The 22,837-nt window shown below is 49.1% G+C and overlaps 1 protein-coding gene across 4 annotated transcripts in view; it reads right to left on the bottom strand.

Moving 5' to 3' along the window:
* MYRF (myelin regulatory factor) overlaps positions 1 to 22,837 on the bottom strand; it is an 82,745-nt gene that overhangs the window by 46,068 nt on the left and 13,840 nt on the right. For all 4 annotated transcript variants that reach the window (XM_064513379.1, XM_026109298.2, XM_026109299.2 and 1 more), the window contains exons 2-3: positions 1,844 to 1,931; positions 520 to 849 (exon numbers count right to left, since the gene is read on the bottom strand). In XM_064513379.1, coding sequence (XP_064369449.1) covers positions 520 to 849; positions 1,844 to 1,931 — 418 coding nt within the window. The remainder of the gene's footprint in view (positions 1 to 519; positions 850 to 1,843; positions 1,932 to 22,837) is intronic.

Consider the following 22,837-nt stretch of genomic DNA (forward strand, 5'->3'; position numbering starts at 1 on the left):
AGCTCAGATGCCATCTCTTTCTCCTCTTGACTGGAGTATCTAAAGCATCAGGCTAAGCTAAGTGCATCTCTTTGACCAATTTCATTAACATCTTCCCCTGGGATGGATAGTCTGGAAACATCCTGGAGACTGAATTTTCTCTTTTTCAAACTTATTCTACAAATTTTTCTTCCTAAAAAAAATAATAAAATGTTCTCCCATCACACAGTTGGAGGTGGACAGCATGACTATCTTTACCATCCAAAGCCATTGTTCTAACACCACCTGCTGACATATGGGATGTTATTGATTCTCTCTAATCCAGTGCACATACTTAAGATCAAAACTGTGAACAATCTTTCAGGAACTTCAGGACCTACACTCATAAAAAACATCTCTTTGTGAAGCAAGGACTTAATACACACTGAAGTTGTCAGCCATTAGGGTACTGTGGGAAAAATAACCTCCAGGCCCCCCCAGCCTCAGAGGAATGCCTGGCCCATTATTTGCCCTTGTTCTGCCTCCCCCAATCTCACTTACCCAGGTGCATAGGAGGCCTTGGGCTCCGATTTGATTGGAGGGACCGCATTGTTTATGCAGTGGCCACCAAGGTAGCCCTTGGGCACCACCATGCCATTGTTGTTATTGCAGTTGAGGTGAGCGCTGGGTCCACAAGGGTTGGTCAAAAGAGGACCATGACGGATTGGGATCTGGCTGCCTGGGGGAGGAAGGTGGAGGGAACCACTGGAAGCAGGGTTGGTCACATGCCCAGCACTGGCGATGGAGCTGGCAAGAGGCACATTGATGGCGGCTGAGCTGGAGGGCTGGGGGTGTGCATAGCTGGCTGAAGCAGGGATGTCAGGGAAACAGCTGTGAGAGAGAAGGGGACAACCTCAGTGGTACAGGGAGATGGCACTTTCCACCCACTACCCAGCCCTTCCCTCCCCAAACATGCAGGAATGGGGACAGAGTTTCTTAGGTGCACTAGGGCATTCAGAAGATGAGCAGAACAGTCAGCATCCTACTGGCACTGGCAGGAATATGCAGGCAAGGAAGGTGGGTTGCCTGGATTGGTGGGACCAACACAGCCCTAAGGGTGCAAAATCCATCTGTGGAGCTTTAAAGGCTAGAAGCACCCAGGATACCAACCTCAAAGCTTGTGAAGGCACCAGCAAGGCTAGCCCCCATTTCCCTTCATCTCGCCATCGTGGTGCTGTTACACTATCAGGTCCCTATCATGCCACGATGCCTTCCACACGGACATCCTATCTGAAGCCTAAAACGCTTGCTTTACCAAATACAACATGCTGGTCTGACAGCAGGCTCTGCTCACTATGGCTCAGTTTATGGACTTGCGCAGGCAAGCAGCTTTGTCACGTCAGCTCCAAAGATCTTGCTCCCACCCTATGATCCAGATCATCCAAACTACTATCAAGGTCTGGTTTCCCCTGCACTCTGCCGATGTCAGTGCACATAGGGAGACCCTTCCCTGCTTCACACACGTGTTGTGCTGGGGATTCAATCTCTCATACTGAGCTGCTGGTGCTTGCTTTCACATTGCCCAAAGCAATGGAGGAAAAGTGTTTTTCTGTGCCATCAGGAGAAAGAAGGGAAAGAAGAGAGTGACTAAGAGACTGGGAAAATTCAAAGGCAAGAAGCAGGGAAGAGACAGGAGGACGGACAGGAAATGAGTAAGGGAAGAAAGAGCACTGAAGGAGGACTTTAAGAGGGACAGGGGTGCAGCCAGGGCACATAGTGATTTATAGATAATTCTTCACATTGCAGGACAGGGAATTGCTTGACTTCTCTCCACAGAAAACAATAGTGGACACTGTTCCTGCTGTGGAGCCAGGGAAGCACTTACATATCTGGTGAGTCTTCCTTGCTGATGTACTCTTCCAGGATGCTAGTGTCGATGTTAGATGGTTCCAAAGCTCCATTAATGTCGTGGCCTGCAAGGGGAGAGGAAGTGGAAGCAAGAGCCATGAGAAAGACAAAAAAGGCCCTTGCCTTGGAGGTCAGAATCACCTAAAGCCCTACACCAGACCGTTTCAGAGTCAAGAAGCTGATCCAAGAAGATTAGCAAATCCTTCAGTTCAAGAGGTACCATCTGTCCATACCTATCTGCATCCCAGTGTAAAACCAGACAGAAACAGTGTATGTGGGACAAGTCAGGGTGGTGACACAGTATGGGAAGCTGGACAGCCAGAGAAGGCTTGTCTACAGCAATCTGTGAGCCAAGCTCTGGCTGCGAGACATGCAAGCTTCCTGGGGGTCAGTCTCAGGATACATGGGAGAAAGGTCATGGAGTCAGGCCTGAGCTCTGTAAGGCACGTGGCTCCACAGAGCTTGCCCAACCAGGACCAACCTGGAGCTGATGTTGCCTGCAACAGGCTCCATTAGTGAAGCTACAAGAGCCACTGGTCTCACCAGGGTCACCTCAGCATTAATAGCTGCCTGAAGAGCTGACTTTTGCAAGCCATGGGAGAGTGCGATCAGTGCAGAGGCAAGGGCCCTGTGGCAAGGCTATATGTGTGGGCTCTTAGGGTGCTTTTGGAAGGCTGGTTTCTTCTCTTTGGACCCTTGCCTCCATTTTGCAGAACATGCTGGAATTTCTCCACTGCTGCCATGACAGTTCTGGAACAGCTCCCAGCCTCTGCAGGAGCCCTCCTCCCTCTTCCCTCTCCTGTGCGGGCAAGCAATGGACTTTCTTCCCCTTTCTCCCAGAGGGTTCCTCCTCCCCTCTTCTGTTCTGGGGAAGCTGGGCTGGGTTTTGTTGACAGAAAGTGCTTTCTTTATCTGTCTCTCTGAAGTGGGAGTCTGCAGCCCTCTGGGGTTGATGCCAACCCTCAATGCCAAAGACACTGCCAAGAAAGTGGAAGAGAAGGCCCGGCTCCCTCCCCCTGAGCTCAGATAATGAAGACGGCCCTTCCTGAAAGGCCCAAAAGCTTCATATTAAAACAATGTCACTTGCCCAAAAGACTTGCTCACACACAATCAAAGGACTGACCCCCATCCTCCCCCCCCAAAGGCCAAACACTGGGGAAAGGTTAGCCAATGAACCGCAAAAATGAAAACGAGGGGTTTCAGCCTGTACCCAGCCAATTGGAGCTCTCCCCTCTGCAAATCCCTTTCATACCAAGACAAGCAAATCGGCAGAAATAAATCCAGCTAGGAATTCTGCCAAACGGACAGGGTGTGTGTGTGGATGGGGGGGGATCTTTCCCTTAGTAACCCTGGCTAGAGAGAAAAACCTGGATAGCTGTTCCCTTGAAAGACACCTAACCCTCTGTGTACCACACACCTCAGCAGCAGAGCCTGGGAATTGGGGGGGGGAAGGAGGTGACACTGCTCTCATGCGAACACTTGCTACAGAAGGAAGCATCTAGCAGACAGATGTGCAACAAAGCTGGCAGGCTAGCACCCTGGCTGGCCAGAAGCAGAGCCTGTGAGTTCCTGAGCTGTGCCAGTACCTCCCCCATACAGCCACAGACCACGGGGCCAGCACAGCGGTCATTCCTTCATGACAGCCTTGTCTTCTCACCCCCTAAGGTTGCAGCGATGCAGCAGCAATTGCCTGTCTGCTGCTCTGAGCGATGTTTGACTGGAAGAGTCAACTGAGGGCCAGCACCATGGGCACATGCTTCCCTCGCTCAGTCCCTAGGGCCCAGCCTCTCTGCTATACCCCACTTCTGACACTTTACTACACTTGGATCTACCCAAGCACTTCTTTTCGAAGCAGCCGCTCCTCAACCTCCCCCCCATTACCCCTCAACATAAGCCAAAATGTTCTATCAGGTGGTTAGCACTCCCCTCCCCCCCTTCTGCTGCCTCACTCTTGGCCAAAGAGAGACCATGCTAAATCACATGATGTGTTTGGCAAGCATCCACGACAAACTCTATCAGAAAACTCTGTCTTTATCCCAGGCTCCAGGATTGGGACCCAGGTTCACAAAAGCAAAAAGGGCAGTTTACCAGTTTTGCTGCCTTTCCACAAGCTACTGAGCCTGTTCAGGAAGAAATCTGCAGATGTCTGACCCCGAGGGGTTTCCACAGACCTTCACACCTCCAAACTCCAGAAGCTTTTCCATTGGGGAAAAGGAGTCAAGGGCCTCTCCAGAAAGGACAGAAGGCGCTTCACAGACCTAAGTGGTGCTGGACTTCCCTTTTTCTTTGCTACTTTGTCTTAAAAGTCACCTTCAGAAAAACTCAATTGAGACCCAGGCAAAGGGTAAGATAAGCACCCTGACGTGAAAAGTGTGTCAGCTGAACAGCTCTAGAGCTGCAGCAGAGTTGATAACAGTTGCAGCAGGGGGGCTGGCTACCGGCTGTACATGCGTGGCGGGGGGCAGTTGTATGGCGGGGGCTACCTACTAAAAATAAAGGACTTTCCTCAGGCTGGGGCCAGAGGCACTTAAGCCAACTACAAAGAAACTGGGGGAAGGCAGGGGCTCCACTATCTTTTCCCCTGCTCCTTCTAATTCATTTTGGCCATCTGAGGATTCTCTTCCCCTCAATTGCCTGCCCTTGCTCCAGCCTTCCCAGGGTCCTTGCTCATCTCACTAGGCAGAAAGTATCCTGGGAATGCCTGCAGCCAGCCCTGAGGAGCATCCTATGGTGTGTAGCTTCCATTCAGTAGGGGCTGTTACTCAAAGCCAGCTTAGGTGATTAATTAAAAGCTAATACTTCTCCTTAGAGTCACGAGCTCCTAATAACACTAACAATGCCCCTCCCCCTCCAAAGTGGGGATTAAGAGAGAGCTGGAAGCCACAAAATAGGGACCCTGGAAAGCTTAACACCCACACAGCTCCACACAGGACAGACTCATGCATCTCCAAGTCCCAGTGAAAGAGAGATGAAGCTCAAGGAGCCACTGAACTCTTCCATGCTGCTATCGTTCTGCATTCACCCTCTCTGTGCAAGGAAGAACAGGTGCAATACTAACATAGCATCCACCAGCTATGGCCCTGCCTCTGTATCAGTGCTTGCTCCAAAGAATATACTAGAGCGCTTGTTGCCCATAATTCCTTTAATGTCCCCAAAGCTCAACAGGCCAAATTTTGCCTTCTATCCCAGAGCAATGAGCCTGGAGAGGTGCTGCAGGCCCCCTGCAGAGTTGCCTGAAGAGCACCTTTCTGTGAATCAGCTTATTAGCACTTTCTGCACACAGCAAGCATCCCAGGGAAGGAGAGTACCACTGCCTAGTAATTCAGCCACACTATATTGCCCTGCTTCCAATGTGCTAGCCTTCCTGTATAAACATGGAGAGACTCTTCCCAGACAACCTTCCATTTCACAACTCCTTCAGTTAAAGTGGCTGCAAAGAAACATCCAAACCTGCTAGGTCCCTTGTCCTGCTTTCACCTTGTCATACGCAAGGCATAACTCTTCTGGGCCTGTGATTCAAAGCCTCTTCAAAGTTCTTGTGCATCCTTTAACACTTTGTACAACCTCTTCTCACCTCCCTCTCAGTGTTTCCACTCAGTGCCCCAGTTCAATACCTTACACCTCATCCCATGTCCCCCCTTCCTGTGCTCCACTTTCTAACCCCTCCCCACAAGAGGACTGAGGAGATCCCCAAAAGTAAACCTTGTCTGAAGAACAGGAAAATATTAAATCTCCAACACCCTCCTTACAGATGCAGCTGGGTGAGGGGAGGCCTCTGTATGTGTGAGAATGCCAGGAATCCCAATGTTTGGACTGATTTTTCTCTGCCTTCCCCAAACTTCCAAACATGATCAATATCCAAACAGAGGTGCTTCCAGCACTACTTTCTCCTCCCTGCACCCCCACCCCACTCTGATGGCATGGGTTTGCAATCTTGTCTCTCCTCATGACTCTGTGCCTCTACATAATTGGCCAAATCATCCTCTTGGTTCAGGAACTTTCTCCCAGGCCCATCTTCAAGCACCTCTGAGCCCTCAGGCTCTCCACCGCATCACACTTCTTGTCAGAGATGGACGCATGGCCTCAAGGCTACAGGGTGCTGCAGGGCTCTGAAAGAGTTAACAGTGCCTGGCCCCTGCAAGTCATCATATTTACAGGTCTGAGAGATTAAAACCAGAATTTACCTCGAGTGATAGGCTGATAAGTTTATGGTACTTCTATTTATAACAGTCCCTCCCCCACCTATTCTTGCTCTGTTGCCTGTCTTGTAATCACCCATAATCCTGTCTGGGTCACCTGGGGGTGGAAGGAAGGGAGCAACTTGGAGAACTGCATCCTGGGATCTCATAATGAGAACCAGATGTGGGAACCTAGAGATGACAACAAGGTCAACTGTTTTAACAGGCTGGGGAACACCAGCAAAGGGTGGGGAGACACTAATGATGAGGAGGAAAAGAGTATGCCAAGCTGAGCGCCTCCCTGTGCCACTGAAGCCTTATTCCAGAGGGTCAGTTTTTGTTCTTGGTTTCAGAGGAACAGTGTGGGTTACACTCTTGAACTACAAATGAAGCACTCTGTGCTCTGACGCAAGTGCTGTGAAAGCCAGCAAGGAGAGAACGGGAGGGAAGAACAACAAAAAGCCATAGACTCTGTAAAGTCTTCCTGCTACACATTTCCATTTCCTGACCCACAGACATCTGCCCCCATTATTTTTCACCATCTCAGCTCTGCATGGTTCCCAAAACAGAAAGGATTTGCAAAGTTACAGGTACCCACCATGGTCTGTTCTGAAAGTCCAGCTATTTCTCCAAACACTTTTGTCTCAAGTGCTTGCAAACGTCACTGACTGTAGTGCTGCTGTGCATTCACTTCAGGCTTGACAAGGGAGTGCTCCCAGAGCACTATGGTAGGCAAGCCTCCAGCCCTGCCGCCAGCAGGGTGGGAAGGGGGGGGCAAGTGTCTACAGCCCAAGGGCCTTTGGAGGATTGCTGCTACACTGACTTCAAATCAGTTCCCCACTTCTGACAGGCATTGCCCAAAGTACAGCAGAGCCAGGAGAGGGAGCAGCCCGCAGTGATCAGATGAGAAGATAGTGGCAGTGGCCATTTGGTTTGTATCCCTTGGTCTACAAGAGTCACAGGCAAATGGCCCAGGTCTATCATCTCGTTGTGCGCAGGCCTTCACCTGAAACCCAGTCCAAAGGGCACTTGATTCATTCTTGGCTATAGCAGGCTTGGGAAACCTTCACATAAAAAGCAGCAGAGACGAACACTCACAGGGATGCCAGTGGCAGTATAACAGTGACAAAATACATAGTGGATGTGTGGTGGAACAGGGCCAGCACCATAGGCCTGAAGACCCCAGGAGCTCCTGGCTGCCAGTTCTACAGCAGGGAGGCTCTGCACAGCCAGGTGCTGGGTTTTGTCTCCCATTGCAGCCACAGGGCACTCCCTGTGCCTGCATACAATGGAATGGGTGCTGAGTGTCACAGGGATACAGGGCTTAGTAGGGCAAATGCTGCTAGCCTTGGCAAACACACTATAAAGCAGGAAGGCCCACGAGGGCAGCAGCAGGGAGCCAGTACCTCGTATAAAATGGTATGGCCTGGTTTCTTACCAAAGCTGAGGAGATCAGCAGTGGCGTGCCAGCCCAGGAGCAGCTAGTGTTGTAGCAAGATGCACAGCTCCAACCGAGAGGGGCTTGGCACTGTGCATCACAGCTGGATGTCCCCAGGGTGGCAGTGGGGAAAGTAATGTCAAGAATCAACCCTGCCCTGTGCGCACCAGCGTGTTCCTGCAGCTGTGTGCAATGGGTTGTGCAATCAGCAGGCTGGGCTGCAGCATCGGCACATTCCCAGGGCCTTGCTCTGCTCAGCACCCCCTTCTGCTTCCTCCTGTGTTTATCCTTCCCCCCTGGCGGATTGGCTAAGAGCCTGACCGCGAGCATGAGGAATCCATGCCACGGCTCTCTAACCAAACACCGCCTAAGCCCAGGGAGCTGAGGGGTCAGGACTCAGCTCCAGATTTGCTTCCACATCATCTGGAGCCTGGCTGAGCCTGCCATGCTGGGGAAGGCCCAAAGGGCACCCAGCGCTACAGCCTCAGCCTGCTCCTCCGAGGCTGTCTGGAGATGTGACAAGCCGGCTTTGGCAAGATTCCTGTGCCTGCCCTTGCCCCAGGATGGGACACAGTGCAGGCTGAAAGAAAAGTCCTGTCCCTGCCCAGAGACTTAGGCTATGCACACGCCTGCTGAATAAGACCCAGCCAGCAGGTTTCCAGAGGGACAGACAGCTCCTTGCTTAAGGGACACTGGAATGATCTCCCCATTGCTCCACAAGCCCAATCCTGAGCTACCCAGAAGGCACAGATGGATCAAAACTTCCCCTCCAGTGGGAAGGTGGTGATGAAGCCTTCCCTCTTAGCTGCAACCCCCACAGCCCCTGCCTCTCCCCCAGATACATGGCCCAACATTCCTCCTTAATTATGCTCTTTATTACCTGACTGTAACAATAACCAGTCATTCCCAGCAGAAGTGGCTCCTGTAACCCGAGTGGGAGGCAAAGCCAGGCCACTCCCCCATCTCCCCCAAAGGGCTTTCAAGACAACCACAGAGCAAAGTCTCTGCTGTCCATGGCACTCAAAGGAGCCCCTCTGCCCCATTCCCGAATTGCAGCATGGTTTCCCCATGACGTGCGACCCTCCTCACATACCAACTTCTTTATCACTTTTACTCAGGGGCTGCAAGCCCCTCCAGGACAGCCTGCTTGTGTCTGCACAGATTGTCAGTAAATATGCCAGTGTGGGAAACTTTTATGTGATGTCAGCCTATGCAACTCCGTGATTTCACAGGCCTTCACTTGATCTGACACTAATGGAGCTATGCTGATCTACACTGGCTGGTTACGGACTTGTAAATGCTATTAAGAGCAGTTTCAGTTGTGTTAGGACACCCTTCTCCCACATGCATGCACACACAACACATGCACCTTCCCACCACAAAAGGCAGAACTCTTCAACTTAATGCAGAAGTATGGCCATTATCTTGTATCTCATCCCTTGGGCATCACATTGCCAGCCTATCACCAAGGATAGCCCTGCCCCTCCGAACCAAAGGATGCTCACGCACCTTCCCCCACCCCCAATCATGCCAGAATAGAAAACCCAAGCTCCAAAGTCACATCAGAAACACAGCCTATGCTGAGCTCCAGGAGTCTGTGGGGCAAGATCTGGGGGAAAATGCTAAGCTCAGGGTTAAGGGGATGGAGGTTTGAGGGAGTTTGTGCATTATCTGGAACACTTCTCTGTTCCAGCGAGCCCCAGGAAGCCTAACTTGTATTTCACATATTTGAAAGAAACCAACGAAGGGAGCAACTGAGAGAGGCTTTGAAGACACACACCAGCTTCTCCATGGAGAGGCCAAGTCTCCACTCAGCTTTGCCTGACCGTATCTGATCCCCTCCCTCATGGCAACTATGTTGCATTCTAAGTAGACTACTGGGCAGCAACACAGCTTCTATTTCTAAACCCCCCTGCAATCTACTCACTGTCGAGATGAGAAACTGTTATTTTCCCATGCCAGCTAGGGCAGGATGCAAAGACAGTACTCATCATAAGAAACGGAAATACAGAACAGGATTTAGCCAAGACCCCAGAGTTCACATGGTACGGTAGAAAGAGCTACAGGGTCTCGAGTGGCCAGGAGGTACAACAACCTATGCGAAGAGACAAGTGGCACCGGTGGCAAAAAACTCAGAGTAATCAATACTAGGTATAACCAACATCCACATCCTGCAGCCTAGTGCCCCACTGAGTCAGCGGCCGTGGCCTCAGTAACATCTTTGCATTCCCTAGAGTGTTCCCGTCTGCTCTCACTCAGGCCTAAATTTCCTTACCTTATGCGCTCAGAAGAACATTCTAACAACAGCGTCTTTGGATAATCTGAAAAGGAAAGTGTCCCTAACCCATCTCCGTGTCTTGTCTCAGGCCCATAGTAACTGTTACCTCCAAACCTGCTGTACAATGCATCTCTGTTCCTGTGGTACTAGCAGGATAGGGATATTGACCAAGATACATATCCCTCTACAGGTACATATAGAGAGAGATCATGCCCTCTCTCCTTCTCCCAGGCCTAGGGAAGGACAAGGGGTTTGGTGAGGGATAATCCCAAGGCAGAACAGGCAGGAGGAGCCAGAGGAAAGCATCATTCTGTGTAACTGCAGAGCAAGGGCATCTCCCTCAGGAAGCCTCATGAGAAAAGGTTGACAGCTCCACGCAGAAGAGATGACTAAGCCCCATGCTCCCCGCCTTAGACCTCTTAAGCCCTTCTCTTGGCTATTTTCTCTCCTCCTACTGCCTTCTCTGGACCTTCCTTTAGCCACTTCTCAGCATCTTCCCCACTCTCACTCTTCCAGCCCCTCTCATATTTCCCCAGCTCCCTTCTCCTGTTATCACTTCCCTCTCAGATCCGTTATCCCTCTGGACAAATCCCTTCCTCTTCCGGCTTCTCCACCCTTGTCCTGGCTTCTCCTCCGCCCTTGCCAGCTGCAAACCTTGGCATGGATAGAGCCATTGTCCATTGGGCATCAGGGCTGAGGAGGAGGAGGGGAAGGTGTGAGAAGAGACACAGTGGAGCATTTGTGTGTGTCCCTGCACCCGTCAATGGCCTGCTTGTCAATTCATGCACTAAGATGGCAGAAACAGCAGCACCCACACAAGCATTACCATTTGGCATGGTCCAAGGTGCCTGCCCAGGGGGGGCACATTGGCCTGTTTGTCTGCTGTCCCACAGAAGATAACGCCTTTATCTCCCTCTCTGGATTGAGGATGCTGGAGGGCTGGGAGGGGGAGACAATAGGACCAGATAAGGCCATTTCATTTAAACACACTGACACTTCCTCAGCTCAGGACTGAAACTGAGGTACCACCATGTTAGGCTGGCTTTGTGACCCTTGCACATCCAGCCTCCAGGTTGGTACTTGCCACCTAACATATGATAGTACTGCTCTCCCAGCTGCACAGAGGGCAACAAGCACACAGACCAGCACTCACAGGTAGAAAAAAATGGTGACCAAGCCACCATATGTCACAGGGTAGAAATAAGCCTCAAGAGTCAGGGAAGCAAAGCAAGATGCTGAGCTCTATTTTCCTTCTGGGAAATCAGCATGCTCAAGTACCTCTCTAAAGTGCCTGAAGTGCCTGTACACACATGAATGCAGCATGGGGAATAAACAGGAGGAATTAGAGATCTGTGCGCAGTCGCAGGGCTATGATCTCATCGTGATTAAGGAGACATAGTGGGGTAACTCACATGACTGGAATGCTGCCATGGATGGCTACGGTCTCTTTAGGAAGGATAGGCCAGGAAGGTGAGGGGAGGGAGTCATCCTTTATGTGAGAAAGCAACTGGAATGTATTGAGCTCTGCCTAGGGATGGATAATGAGTAGGTCAAGAGCTTATGGGTATGGATTAAATGACAGACTAACAGGGGTGACCCTGTTGTGGGTGTTGACTACAGGCCACCTGATCAGGAAGAGGAAGTTGATGAGGTCTTCTACAGACAGCTGGAAGTAGCCTCACACTCACAGGCCCTGGTTCTCATGAGGGACTTCAACCACCCTGATATCTGCTGGAAAGACAACACAGCTAGGCACAAACAGTCCAGGAGGTTCCTGCAGAGCGTTTTTGATAATTTTTTGACACAGGTGATGGAGAAGCCAATGAGGAGAGGCGTGCTGCTGGACCTTGTACTAACAAACAAGGAAGGACTGGTTGAAAATGTGAAGGTAGGGGGCAGCCTTGGCTGCAGTGACCATGAGATGGTGGAGTTCAGGATCCTGTGAGGAAGAAGCAGGGCAAAAAGTAGGATCACAACCCTGGACTTCAGCAGAGCAAACTTTGGCCTCTTCAGGGACATTCCTGGTAGAATCCCATGGGATAGGGCCGTAGAAGGAAGAGGGGTCCAAGAGAGTAGGCTAATATTCAAGCATCACTTCCTCCAGGCTCAAAATCAGTGCATCCCTATGAGCAGGAAGTCAAGCAGGGGCAGGAGACCTGCATGGATGACCAAGGAGCTCCTGACAACACTCAGACAGAAGAAAGAAGTGCACAGAAGGTGGAAGCGGGGACAGGCCACTTGGGAGAAATACAGGGATGTCGTCTGACTATGCAGGGATGGGACTAGGAAGGCCAAGGCCCATTTGGAGTTGAATCTGGCAAGAGACATCAAGAAGAGCAAGAAGGGCTTCAAATACTTCAGTAACAAAAGGGAGACTAGGGAAAATGTGGGCCTGCTGCTGAATGGGGTGGGTGCCCTGGTGATGAGGGATACAGAGAAGGCAGAGTTACTGAATGCCTTCTTTGCTTCAGTCTTTACTGCTAAGGCCAGCCCTCAGGAATCCCAGACCCTAGAGCCCAGGGAGAAAGTCTGGAGAAAGGAAGACTTTCCCTTGGTCAAGGAGGATTGGGTTAGAGATCATTTAGGCAAAGCTGACACCCCCAAATCCATGGGCCCCGATGGGATGCACCCACAAGTGCCGAGGGAGCTGGTGGACGTCACTGCTAGGCCACTCTCAATCATCTCTGAAAGGAAATGGAGATTAGGAGAGGTGCCCGAGGACTGGAAGAAAGCTAATGTCATTTCTGTCTTCAAAAAGGGCAAGGAGGAGGACCCAGGGGAACTATAGGCCAGTCAGCCTCACCTCCATCCCTGGAAAGGTAATGGAGCAGCTCATCCTGGATGTCGTCTCTAAGCACATGGAGGGAAAGAAGGTGATCAGGAGCAGTCAGCATGGATTCACAAAGGGGAAAATCATGCTTAACCAATCTGATAGCCTTCTACAATCGGATGAATGGCTGAGCAGATGAGGGCAGAGCAGTGATGTTGCCTCCCTTGACTTCAGGAAGGCTTTCAACACTGTCTCCCATAGCACCTCATAGGTAAGCTCAGGAAGTGGGAGATAGATGAACAGACAGTGAGGTGGATTGAGAACTGGCTGAATGGCAGAGCTCAGAGTCTGAGTTGCTGGTGCAAAGTCTAGTTGGAGGCCTGTAGCTAGCGATGTACCCCCAGGGGGTCAGTATTGGGTCCAGTCTTGTTCAACTTATTCATCAGTGACCTGAATGAAGGGACAGAGTGCACGCTCAGCAAGTTTGCTGATGATACTAAACTGGGAGGAGTGGCTGATACACCAGAGGTCTGTGCTGCCATTCAGAGAGACCTTGACAGGCTGGAGAGAGGGGCAGGGAGGAACCTCAGGAAGTTCAACAAAGGCAAGTGCAGAGCCCCTCACCTAGGGAGGAATAACCCCATGCACCAGGACAGGCTGGGGGCTGACCTGCCGGAAAGCAGCTCTGCGGAGAAGGACCTCAGAGTCCTGGTGGACAAGTTGACCATGAGCCAGCAATATGCCCTTGTGGCCAAGAAGGCCAATGGTATCTTGGGCTGCATTAGGCAGAGCATTGCCAGCAGGCTGAGGGAGGTAATCCTCCCCCTCTACTCAGTCTTGGTGAGGTTGCATATGGAGTGCTGGGTCTAGTGCTGGGTTCCTCAGTACAGGAGAGATATGGAGCTAAAGCGAGTCCAGCCTAGGACTACGAAGATGATGAAGGGGCTGCAGCATCTCTCATCTGAGGAAAGGCTGAGAGAGCTGGGCCTCTTCAGCCTGGAGAAGAGAAGACTGAGGAGGGATCTTATCAATGTGTATAAGTATCTGAAGGATGGGTGTAGAGAGGATGGGGCCAGGCTCTTTTCAGTGGACAACAGGCAGTGACAGGACGAGAGGCAACAGGCACAAACTGGAACACAGGAAGTTCCATCTGAACATGAGGAAAAACTTGTTTGCTGCAAAGGTGACTGAACACTGGAACAGGCTGCCCAGAGAAGTTGTGGAGTCTCCCTCCTTGGAGATATTCAAAAGCTGTCTGGACACAGTCCTAGGCAATGTGCTCTAGGTGACCCAGCTTGAGCAGGGAGCGGGACTAGATGATCTTCAAAGGTCCCTCCCAGCCTCAACCATTCTGTGATTCTGTGCGATTCCGTGAAAAGGGGCTGACCAGGCTCTCACCCCAAGCTAGGGAGAAAGGCCTGTGGGGCCTGGGCTGCCTTGCTTTCCACACCGCCTGGGAAGGTACCTGCCACTGCTTGCTCCCCTTCTTCAACAGGCTGCAGGAGAAGAAGCCCTTACAGAAGGCCAGGTGACATTCTGCCTTTCAGTCCAGACAACTGCACAGAAGAAGTATGGCAGAAGCTTACCTTCCTGGCTGCTTCTTTACCCCAATAGGTTTTGTTTCCTGCACCTCACCCACACCAGGAACTTAGGAAAGGAAGGTTTTTTGCTGCCTGATTCTCCTCCCCACGAGGAAGACAAGATTAGGGAGAGGCTTTTCAGTAAAGCCTCAATATCTCCATTTTGCTGAGGCTCCTTTGTGCTCATGGACTCAGGTGATCTGAGACAAAACAGCACTAAGCTTCGCCTGCATGCATCCCATCCCTCCAAACCCTCCTGCAACCAAGATTGAAGCACACCAGCCACACAGCCACTGCACTTTACCACACTTTAGTAGGCTGTCATTGAAGGACTGGACAGAAAAAATGAGACCTAGGCTAAAGCTTCTGATCTGGCACAGAAATCCCCAGTGCACTCCTCTTTCTGCAGCCCATTAACTTCATCTAGACTACAAGTTTTGGGTGTGGGAGCTACCTTTTTCTGTAGGGTAACATCTATCTACGTGATCTCCCCATCACCACTGTAACACATGTTGCTGAAAGTGAAGGCCTAGCATAGCCCTTTTGCCTCGCAGTGCAAACACTTTTCAGTGTGAATTATCAGAAAAAATTGTCAATACAGAAGAAAACTAATAATTACTACATGCTACGTACATGCATGCAGAGTATAGGACCCATTTCCCCATGGCCCAGTCATGCTTGGCAAAGGCTGGGAAAGGAAAGAGAGGCCCAGAGAGGCGAGGTGACTTCACTAGGCTGACAGAAGGTTCCTGCACAATATCACTGCTGCTCTGCTACTGCCAGGGAGAGAGCCACTGGGACACGGCCCACTGGTTACTGACCCCCACTGCAGGGCCTACCAAGACCGCGGGGCTGTGGCCCCTGTAAAGGCTCTTATGAAACTCAAAGACCCAGGTGGTCCAGAAGAAAGCAACAGCCATTCTGGAGACTATTTTCAGCCCAATTCTAAGGACATGCACACCACACACATGCTGGGGAACTCAGCAACTGGTTTGGCGCTATGCTGCCTCTCCTGGAAAATCCCCAGCATGCAACAATCTTTAAGCGCAAAGATTAATAATCAAAGAACAAGAGAAAAATACAATCCTACAGGCAGCCAAGCGTTGCCTGGAACACCACGTCCAAACTGGGTATCTCATTCCTCCCTTCTAACATAGCACAGAACTGTTAGGGAGGCAATAAGGTCTCTCCTGTCCAGTCAGGAGACTGGAAAATAAGAAGGCAGAGCTATTTATCTAGATGGGACTTTTGCCAGGGCTTGGGGAGGGCCATCACTCTTTTGGTGCAACCAACACTAATCTTTCACAAATGAGAGTGTTGGGTCACTGGGCTCTTCCTTCTCCTCTCACTGCTGGGATATGCAGCAACACAGCATATACTCTCAGCACTATACTGTAATAGCATTTGCTCCAGAACTGACTCCTGCAAAAAAATCACAAAAGACACCATAAGATTCTTAATATCATTGGGTTTCCTCTGGATGCTTCACACCCAAAACCTGATTTCCCTTACTCCCTTATGTACTGCCAAATCTCAGTGAGATTACAAACTCCGTACAAAATGAGATTACCTGGGAAAGAGCCATCGCTGCAGGAGGTCCTTGTTTACCTCTGCTATACACTTGGCACAAACCTCCAAGACATGACACCACTTCCCAGGATTTAAGAGCAGAGCAATGCAATCAAGAGAAGTGGACCAATCAGGCAGACAGGTACAAAGCAGTCATTTCCTTCCTCAAGGAGGAAACAAGAAAGATTCAAATTATCCTGCTTCAATGGTCCAAGCCTTACTTCTATGCAGTACGAATGGCATGTTTGTAGGTATTCACACAGTGAGCATGCATTCTACTTTAGAGAACAGCATTGGAGTTGCTTAAATGGTCCAGTGACAGTCTTCCTGCTCTGCCACCTGGTTTAGGTTCAGGATTGATTCATGAGCGATTCACCCTGCTTGTGAGTTCTTGCCCTCTTTGTGCTCTTGAAGTGGGATGGACTGAAGGATACAGTGAATACTATTTCTCTCTGATTTCATCCATCTTAAGACAATGCCAACTGTTACACCCCTGAGTAACGCAGACCAAAGAATTTCACTCAGCGTGGCCCCCATCAAACCCAGAATTTCTTGCTGAGCTGAATATATCCTTTGGACAGAGGCTTCAACTGATGAAATCATCTCCTGAGGAAGGGGCTACACTAATAAAGCAGCACACCTAGTTTCTCATCCGAGTTTGCATGACACATCTTCATATCCCTAACTGCTAGAATAAAGAGCACTCTGCTCCAGGAAAGCTACTTTTCAAAAAAGCATTCATGGACTAGCTCAGTCCTTTTCATACTTTTCTCTTTCCTGAGCTAAGCTAAGTTTTGGTAGCTACCCCAAATAAACAAGCAATGACACAATTAAAATGATTTTTTTAAAAAAAAAAAAAAAAAAAAAACACTAGAGAATATTGCCATCCATGCTGGCTATTTCCACATAGGTTTTCAAATTGAAAATTAAGCATTTTTCTTTTTCTGCTTTTATTTTAACTTGCTGTTTGCTTTTTCTGACTAACCGTGAGCTCTCTCCCTCACCAGAACATAGTTCCTGCACCAGGGATTTTGTAAAAAGTCACTAGACGATACAGATCATATAGCAAATGTGCTTCTTGGATCAATTCATCCTACATTCTCTTTGCATGTTCCATGTCCAACTTCATAACAGCATGTTGTCTGGAGTGATACAAATGAAGAAGGGGAAGATGTCTGTCGCTGCATGAGCATGCTGTGTGAGGAGAGGCAGCACAGAAGTATTCACAGAGACCACAGGATATAAAGGTCACCCTGGGACTGGGGAGGTGGGAGGCACTGAGTGAAGACATTCCCATAGGAAGCACAGTCCTTGGGGCCTTGATACTCTCTCAACACAGAGAGTCTCAAGCAGAGGCAAGTACTGAGATTCAAATCAGGGTGAGATGGTGGAACAGCAAGACAAACCTCATGGCAATGCTGTGAGCTGAGAGTGGGGGAAGTGTGAGGGATAGATGACAACTGGTGAGAGCTCATCAGAAAGGACTGAATACAGAAGAGATGCATGAGGAAGGTCAGGTATTTGGGAACTAAACTGAGGACCCTCTCCTGACACTTCAGCCTGGACACTAAAGCCTGACCAAACCTCTGGGACCCATCCCTCTTCTGCTGCAAAGATGACTCTTCTCCCTCCATTTCTCTCCAGCACAGAAGACAACAGGCAGTAAACGATGCTGCTTCCCAGTGCTGCGGGCCCGGCTCCTTCTAGCAGAGCAGAGCTCAAACACTGTTCCTGTTTTAAAGCACCTGCTGGGGAAAGCAGCATGTAGGTCCTGAACTAACAAGTCAGTCTCACTGCCAGCCAGAAGAACTGTGACAAAGAGTCGGGTTGTGAGAGAAGAGTGGGAAGGCAAGGAAATTACACAAACTGTATGAGTCACTAGATCATTAGATTAAAGGATCTCTTAGAGCCTTCTGTCCAGCGTGGCACAAGGTAATTCACTCCAGCTTACTCCTCGGGGCTCTGCCCTATGCATCTGGATTTTCATCACTTCCATTTGAGAGATGAAGCTGCAGCTCCACACTTCTCAGAATCTGGCAGTTATCCTCAGTGTCTGACCTAAATGCTCCCTTTCTTGTTTCCATTCACTGCTAATGCCCCTTGTACTAAATAGCACAAGGATTTCACAGTTGGAGCATTCATTATCTTCTAGCCACAACCGCCTCACAGATCAACTCCTCCAGCCCTGGCTACCATCAGCCTCACATTATCTGTCTTGTGCAACTGTCCCCAGCCTGTGCACAATAATTCCTGTACTATTGCTGCCTACTGTCATCCCAGCATCTGTCACACCTGGGAGCACTGAGGCTGGCTGTCTCCCTGGGAATATCTGTGTTTGGAATTATTTTCCCCCAGAGGCATTTTGTTTTGCTTTCCGAAAACAAGGCCAAATGAGCTGGGCTGAACCAGAACAGTTTGCTGACTTCATCTGAAATGAAGCAGAAGGTCTGGCCCTCCTGCAAAATCCACTTTTCATCTTTTCAATCCTTGTTTTTGGTACTAGCAGCATCTTTAGATTGCTAAATATATGTTATTGAGGTGAGTCTATAACATAATCTGGGCACTACTCAGCTTGGGGTGGTCAATGCAAATATCAAACTGGCAGCCCCTGCCCTGGAGGGTTTACAGTCTTGAATTTCTCCAATGCCTTTCACTTAACGCCACACAACATCCTGATTAGAAACTTCTACTACATGAAATTCACAGAGAGAACATAAGACAAATCAAATACTGCATCACTGACAGAGCTAAAATATAGCTGTTAACACCTAGATATCAAAAAGCAGTGTGGTTACTAGCAGAGACCCTGAGGGATTGGTACCTGGGCAAAAGCCGTTCAGCATTTTTTATTGCTGATGTCTGCTGATGAAGTTTGAAGGCAGCACACAGACTAGTGGGATAGCAAAGAAAGGAAATAAAATGTTCTTTCTTTCAAAGCATCCTGAATCATCTAGTTGAGTGAGACCAATCAATCACTTGTATTTTAAAAAGCAAAATGCAAGATGATACAAAACTGGGAGGAGTGGCTGATACACCAGAGGTCTGTGCTGCCATTCAGAGAGACCTTGACAGGCTGGAGAAATGGGCAGGGAGGAACCTCAGGAAGTTCAACAAAGGCAAGTGCAGAGCCCCTCACCTAGGGAGGAATAACCCCATGCACCAGGACAGGCTGGGGGCTGACCTGCTGGAAAGCAGCTCTGCGGAGAAGGACCTCAGAGTCCTGGTGGACAACAAGTTGACCATGAGCCAGCAATGTGCCCTTGTGGCCAAGAAGGCCAATGGTATCTTGGGCTGCATTAGGCAGAGCATTGCCAGCAGGCTGAGGGAGGTAATCCTCCCCCTCTACTCAGTCTTGGTGAGGCTGCATCTGGAGTGCTGGGTCTAGTGCTGGGCTCCTCAGTACAGGAGAGATATGGAGCTAAAGCGAGTCCAGCCTAGGACTACGAAGATGATGAAGGGGCTGCAGCACCTCTCATCTGAGGAAAGGCTGAGAGAGCTGGGCCTCTTCAGCCTGGAGAAGAGAAGACTGAGGAGGGATCTTATCAATGTGTATAAGTATCTGAAGGATGGGTGTAGAGAGGATGGGGCCAGGCTCTTTTCAGTGGACAACAGGCAGTGACAGGACGAGAGGCAACAGGCACAAACTGGAACACAGGAAGTTCCATCTGAACATGAGGAAAAACTTGTTTGCTGCAAAGGTGACTGAACACTGGAACAGGCTGCCCAGAGAAGTTGTGGAGTCTCCCTCCTTGGAGATATTCAAAAGCTGTCTGGACACAGTCCTAGGCAATGTGCTCTAGGTGACCCAGCTTGAGCAGGGAGCGGGACTAGATGATCTTCAAAGGTCCCTCCCAGCCTCAACCATTCTGTGATTCTGTAATGATCAGCCAGAAGCCCAGAGTGAAAGCAGCATCTACAGGTTGTGAAACTCTCTTGGAAAAAATGACTAATAAAAAGGCTCCAGTCTTCAGGACTAATCACAGCCATACAAACCCTTGACATAATATAGCTATGACAGTGACTGCAGACTTCTCCATGCACAAAGGAACTATCAAGCAGAAGTGGGAGAAATGGTTCTTGCTTTTTTACACATCATTGCTGGAATCCTGGGCCCATCTCTGTTTGTTTGGAAGAGGACATGGAAATACTGGAGAAAATTCAGAAAAAGTCATAGTAATGCTGCTAAGGATGTAAAAGAAGCTATAGAAAGCAAGTATCCATCTGATCTGTTTATTACTAGGAGGTTGAGAGGTGATTCAGTCCCTATATATGTGAACTCCCATGTGAAAAACAAGCCTGCTAGGAGGGAGTTTCAGTCTCACAGAAGAGATATGGCAGTTGAACTGCAAGATTTGTCAATGTCAGCCATGAAATAAGATGTGGTTCCTTGAAGGGAGGAACAGCTTTCCAAAAGAGGTAAAACATGCACGTCAGGGACCATCTGCTACTCTGTGCTTATAAAGCACTGCCACAACAGGCCCAAGGCCTTCATGTGTGACTGCAATAAATATGAATATTAACATTACAGGTCACCACCTTTTCAAAATTATAAAACATTACTCTCAGATGCTCTAGGAACAGTTCTACCTTTCAGATATCCTGGAGGTCCCTTCTAGTTGTAAAGCCTACAGAGTTCTGCATCTAACATTACACAGAGGCAGCAGGCAGACTGTCTCTCAACAGAAGCACAAGGAGCTCAGGGAGACAACATCAAACTGTCTCAGCACAGAAAACCACAATCATGGTCCATTCTCTGTCTAATTGTCCTCCAGGTTCTTCACATCACTGGATTAAGGGTAAAGATATCAGAATTAACTCAGTGATTAGAAGGTGATTTAGGATTTTTAGTGGTACAGAAAACACTTTTGAAAATGTTTTCCTATTTCCTTATTCCTGCTGTAGTTTACTAATCCTCCCATTTGAGTGCTATTGGCAAAATTTACTCAAAACATAAGTTACTGCAACTCTAAGTCATGAAGTGTCCATAGAAGGGGAGCAGAGAGAGCACTGACTTCATGCCACTCCCACCAGACACCTCTCTCTAGCACCATACACTAGGTTCATCCCTTGTCTGGAGTCTATCAGACACAGTTCCTAGCTGTGAGAGAAGCGTGCCTGGAAGCTGAAATAGAAGTAAGAAAACAATTTCTTAACTCCAGCACAGCTCTAACAGAAGACAGACTGTTCCTTAAAAGACAATAGGTCTTCTACAGCTGCCATAGGATACCAGATGGTACTGAACATCCCTGGAGATAAGGGAAGCTCACTTGAGGAGTGGCAACATAAAGACAATGCAAACACGTATGTTCTGGTAAGGCTTTCAGTGCACTACATTAGACCCACACAACAAGTGCCCGCAGCCCCGAGTAGCATCCCACAGCTCAGCTTCTAGTGAGTTTTTCTCTGTCAATCCCACCTGTCAGGAAGTTTCAGTTTGAACCCCTGTTCTAGCCTGCTCGAGCCCAGCAGCCCCCTCCTACTTACCCAAACTTTCAAACACTTTCTCCACTTGAAATCTTCTATGCATCCCTACCTTTGCCAGCCTTCAAGACTTCTCTGATCCTGCAAGACCTCTCTTAAGGAGACGCTTGCTGCAAACAGACTACACCACCAGGTGATCTTCAGACACATCCCGTTCTTTACAAAGACCTATCTTTGCTGCAGGTTACACCTGTGCCATTCCAAAGATCTATCTCCACCTAAAGCCCCATTTTACTACTTTGTCAATGTATGGATTAGGGTGTCACAAAAGGAATGTTGCTTTTGCCTGCTGCAGATTCCTGGGTCTCTCCTAGCAACCTGTTCACACATGAGGCCAGGGAAGAATCTTCTTTATACCATGTCATTAGTAAAGTACATTAGTGATTGTGCCTTAGGTCTAGAACTGAATTAAATGTGGTTTGATAAGTCTCCCTCTAGATACTCAGTGAACTTTCTGGAGCTGTTCCACCCAACTTTGCTGCAGCTGGGAAAAGGACCGCAACTGTCTTGCGGGGAGCTGACTGTCCTGCCATCTCACTGCATCCCACGGGGTCGTTCATACAGCAGGGATCCCATATTACAGATCTGATCTTCTCGCAGGAGAAGGGACCCTGGGAAAGACCCTTTGGGGACAGCAGTGCTGTCCAAGGTACCAGAGTGCCACTGCACCAGTGGCCTCCTGTCCACAACCTCACCCTGCACACCAGAAGGGAGAGCTGAACAGTCTCTTTCCCAGAAGGACAGTCCACACTGATTAACAACCACAGTGATCCTCACCAGTAATTTCTATATTAGCAGTTCCTAGAGCTCTGATCCCTATGACATCCCTGCTCACGCTGGACTAAAGGAAGTCCTCAGATTACTGGCCTCTTGTTTCCATACAGTACCGGAAGGTCTCACCCTGTTCCCTTATGCAAGGGGCTACACAGATTTAAAAAAAGGGAAAAAAAAGAAGAAAGGGGAAAAAAAGAAAGAAATGGATCTTGCCCCAGAACTGTACAAGTCTGTTAAACAAAGGGCTGACACAGGCAAAGAGACTGAGAACTGCCTGGATTTATACTGTAAAACAGTGGTGGAGCTGAAAATAGAAAAACTTATCCAAACGCATGCCAACTGTTCTGTCTGGAGGACCCCCACTTATCGCTTCAGAAAAAAAGCACAAAACCTGAAGATCTGCTAAAAGAAGCTGGCACACCTAGCCTCTGATAGGACAGAGATACCATTTTTTCTTTTACAGAGACCCATACTAAGACTGGCCAGCAAGTCAGATCTGTGTGCTAATCAACTTTTACACTGCGCTCTTGTTGGAAACTTTTATTCTTGGGGCTTGGGTTGGCGGTGGTGGTGTTTGTTATTGTTTTTTAAGGCTTACAGCAGAAACAGATGAATTTCTGATGATCTGCACTAAGTCTGTGTGACTTCTCCAGTCCCTCAGAGAAGTCATCAGCCCATGCAGAATTTCAAGGCTGAGCCAAGTCAGAACCTGGCTAGGAAGAGGCCAAAGACTCCAGTTTCTCATGGTTCAACAAGATATATTCTTTCCTGAAAAGGCTATGTTCTTTCACAGATGAAACATAAACCCACAACCACACATGATCAGAAGTCTGACAGTTCTCTTGGCAAAGCTGTGTTATTAACCTCAATCTCATGGATAAATTCCCACTGGCAATAAAGAAC

The sequence above is a fragment of the Dromaius novaehollandiae genome, chromosome 5, assembly GCF_036370855.1.
Source record: "Dromaius novaehollandiae isolate bDroNov1 chromosome 5, bDroNov1.hap1, whole genome shotgun sequence".
Classification (NCBI taxonomy): Eukaryota; Metazoa; Chordata; class Aves; order Casuariiformes; family Dromaiidae; genus Dromaius; species Dromaius novaehollandiae.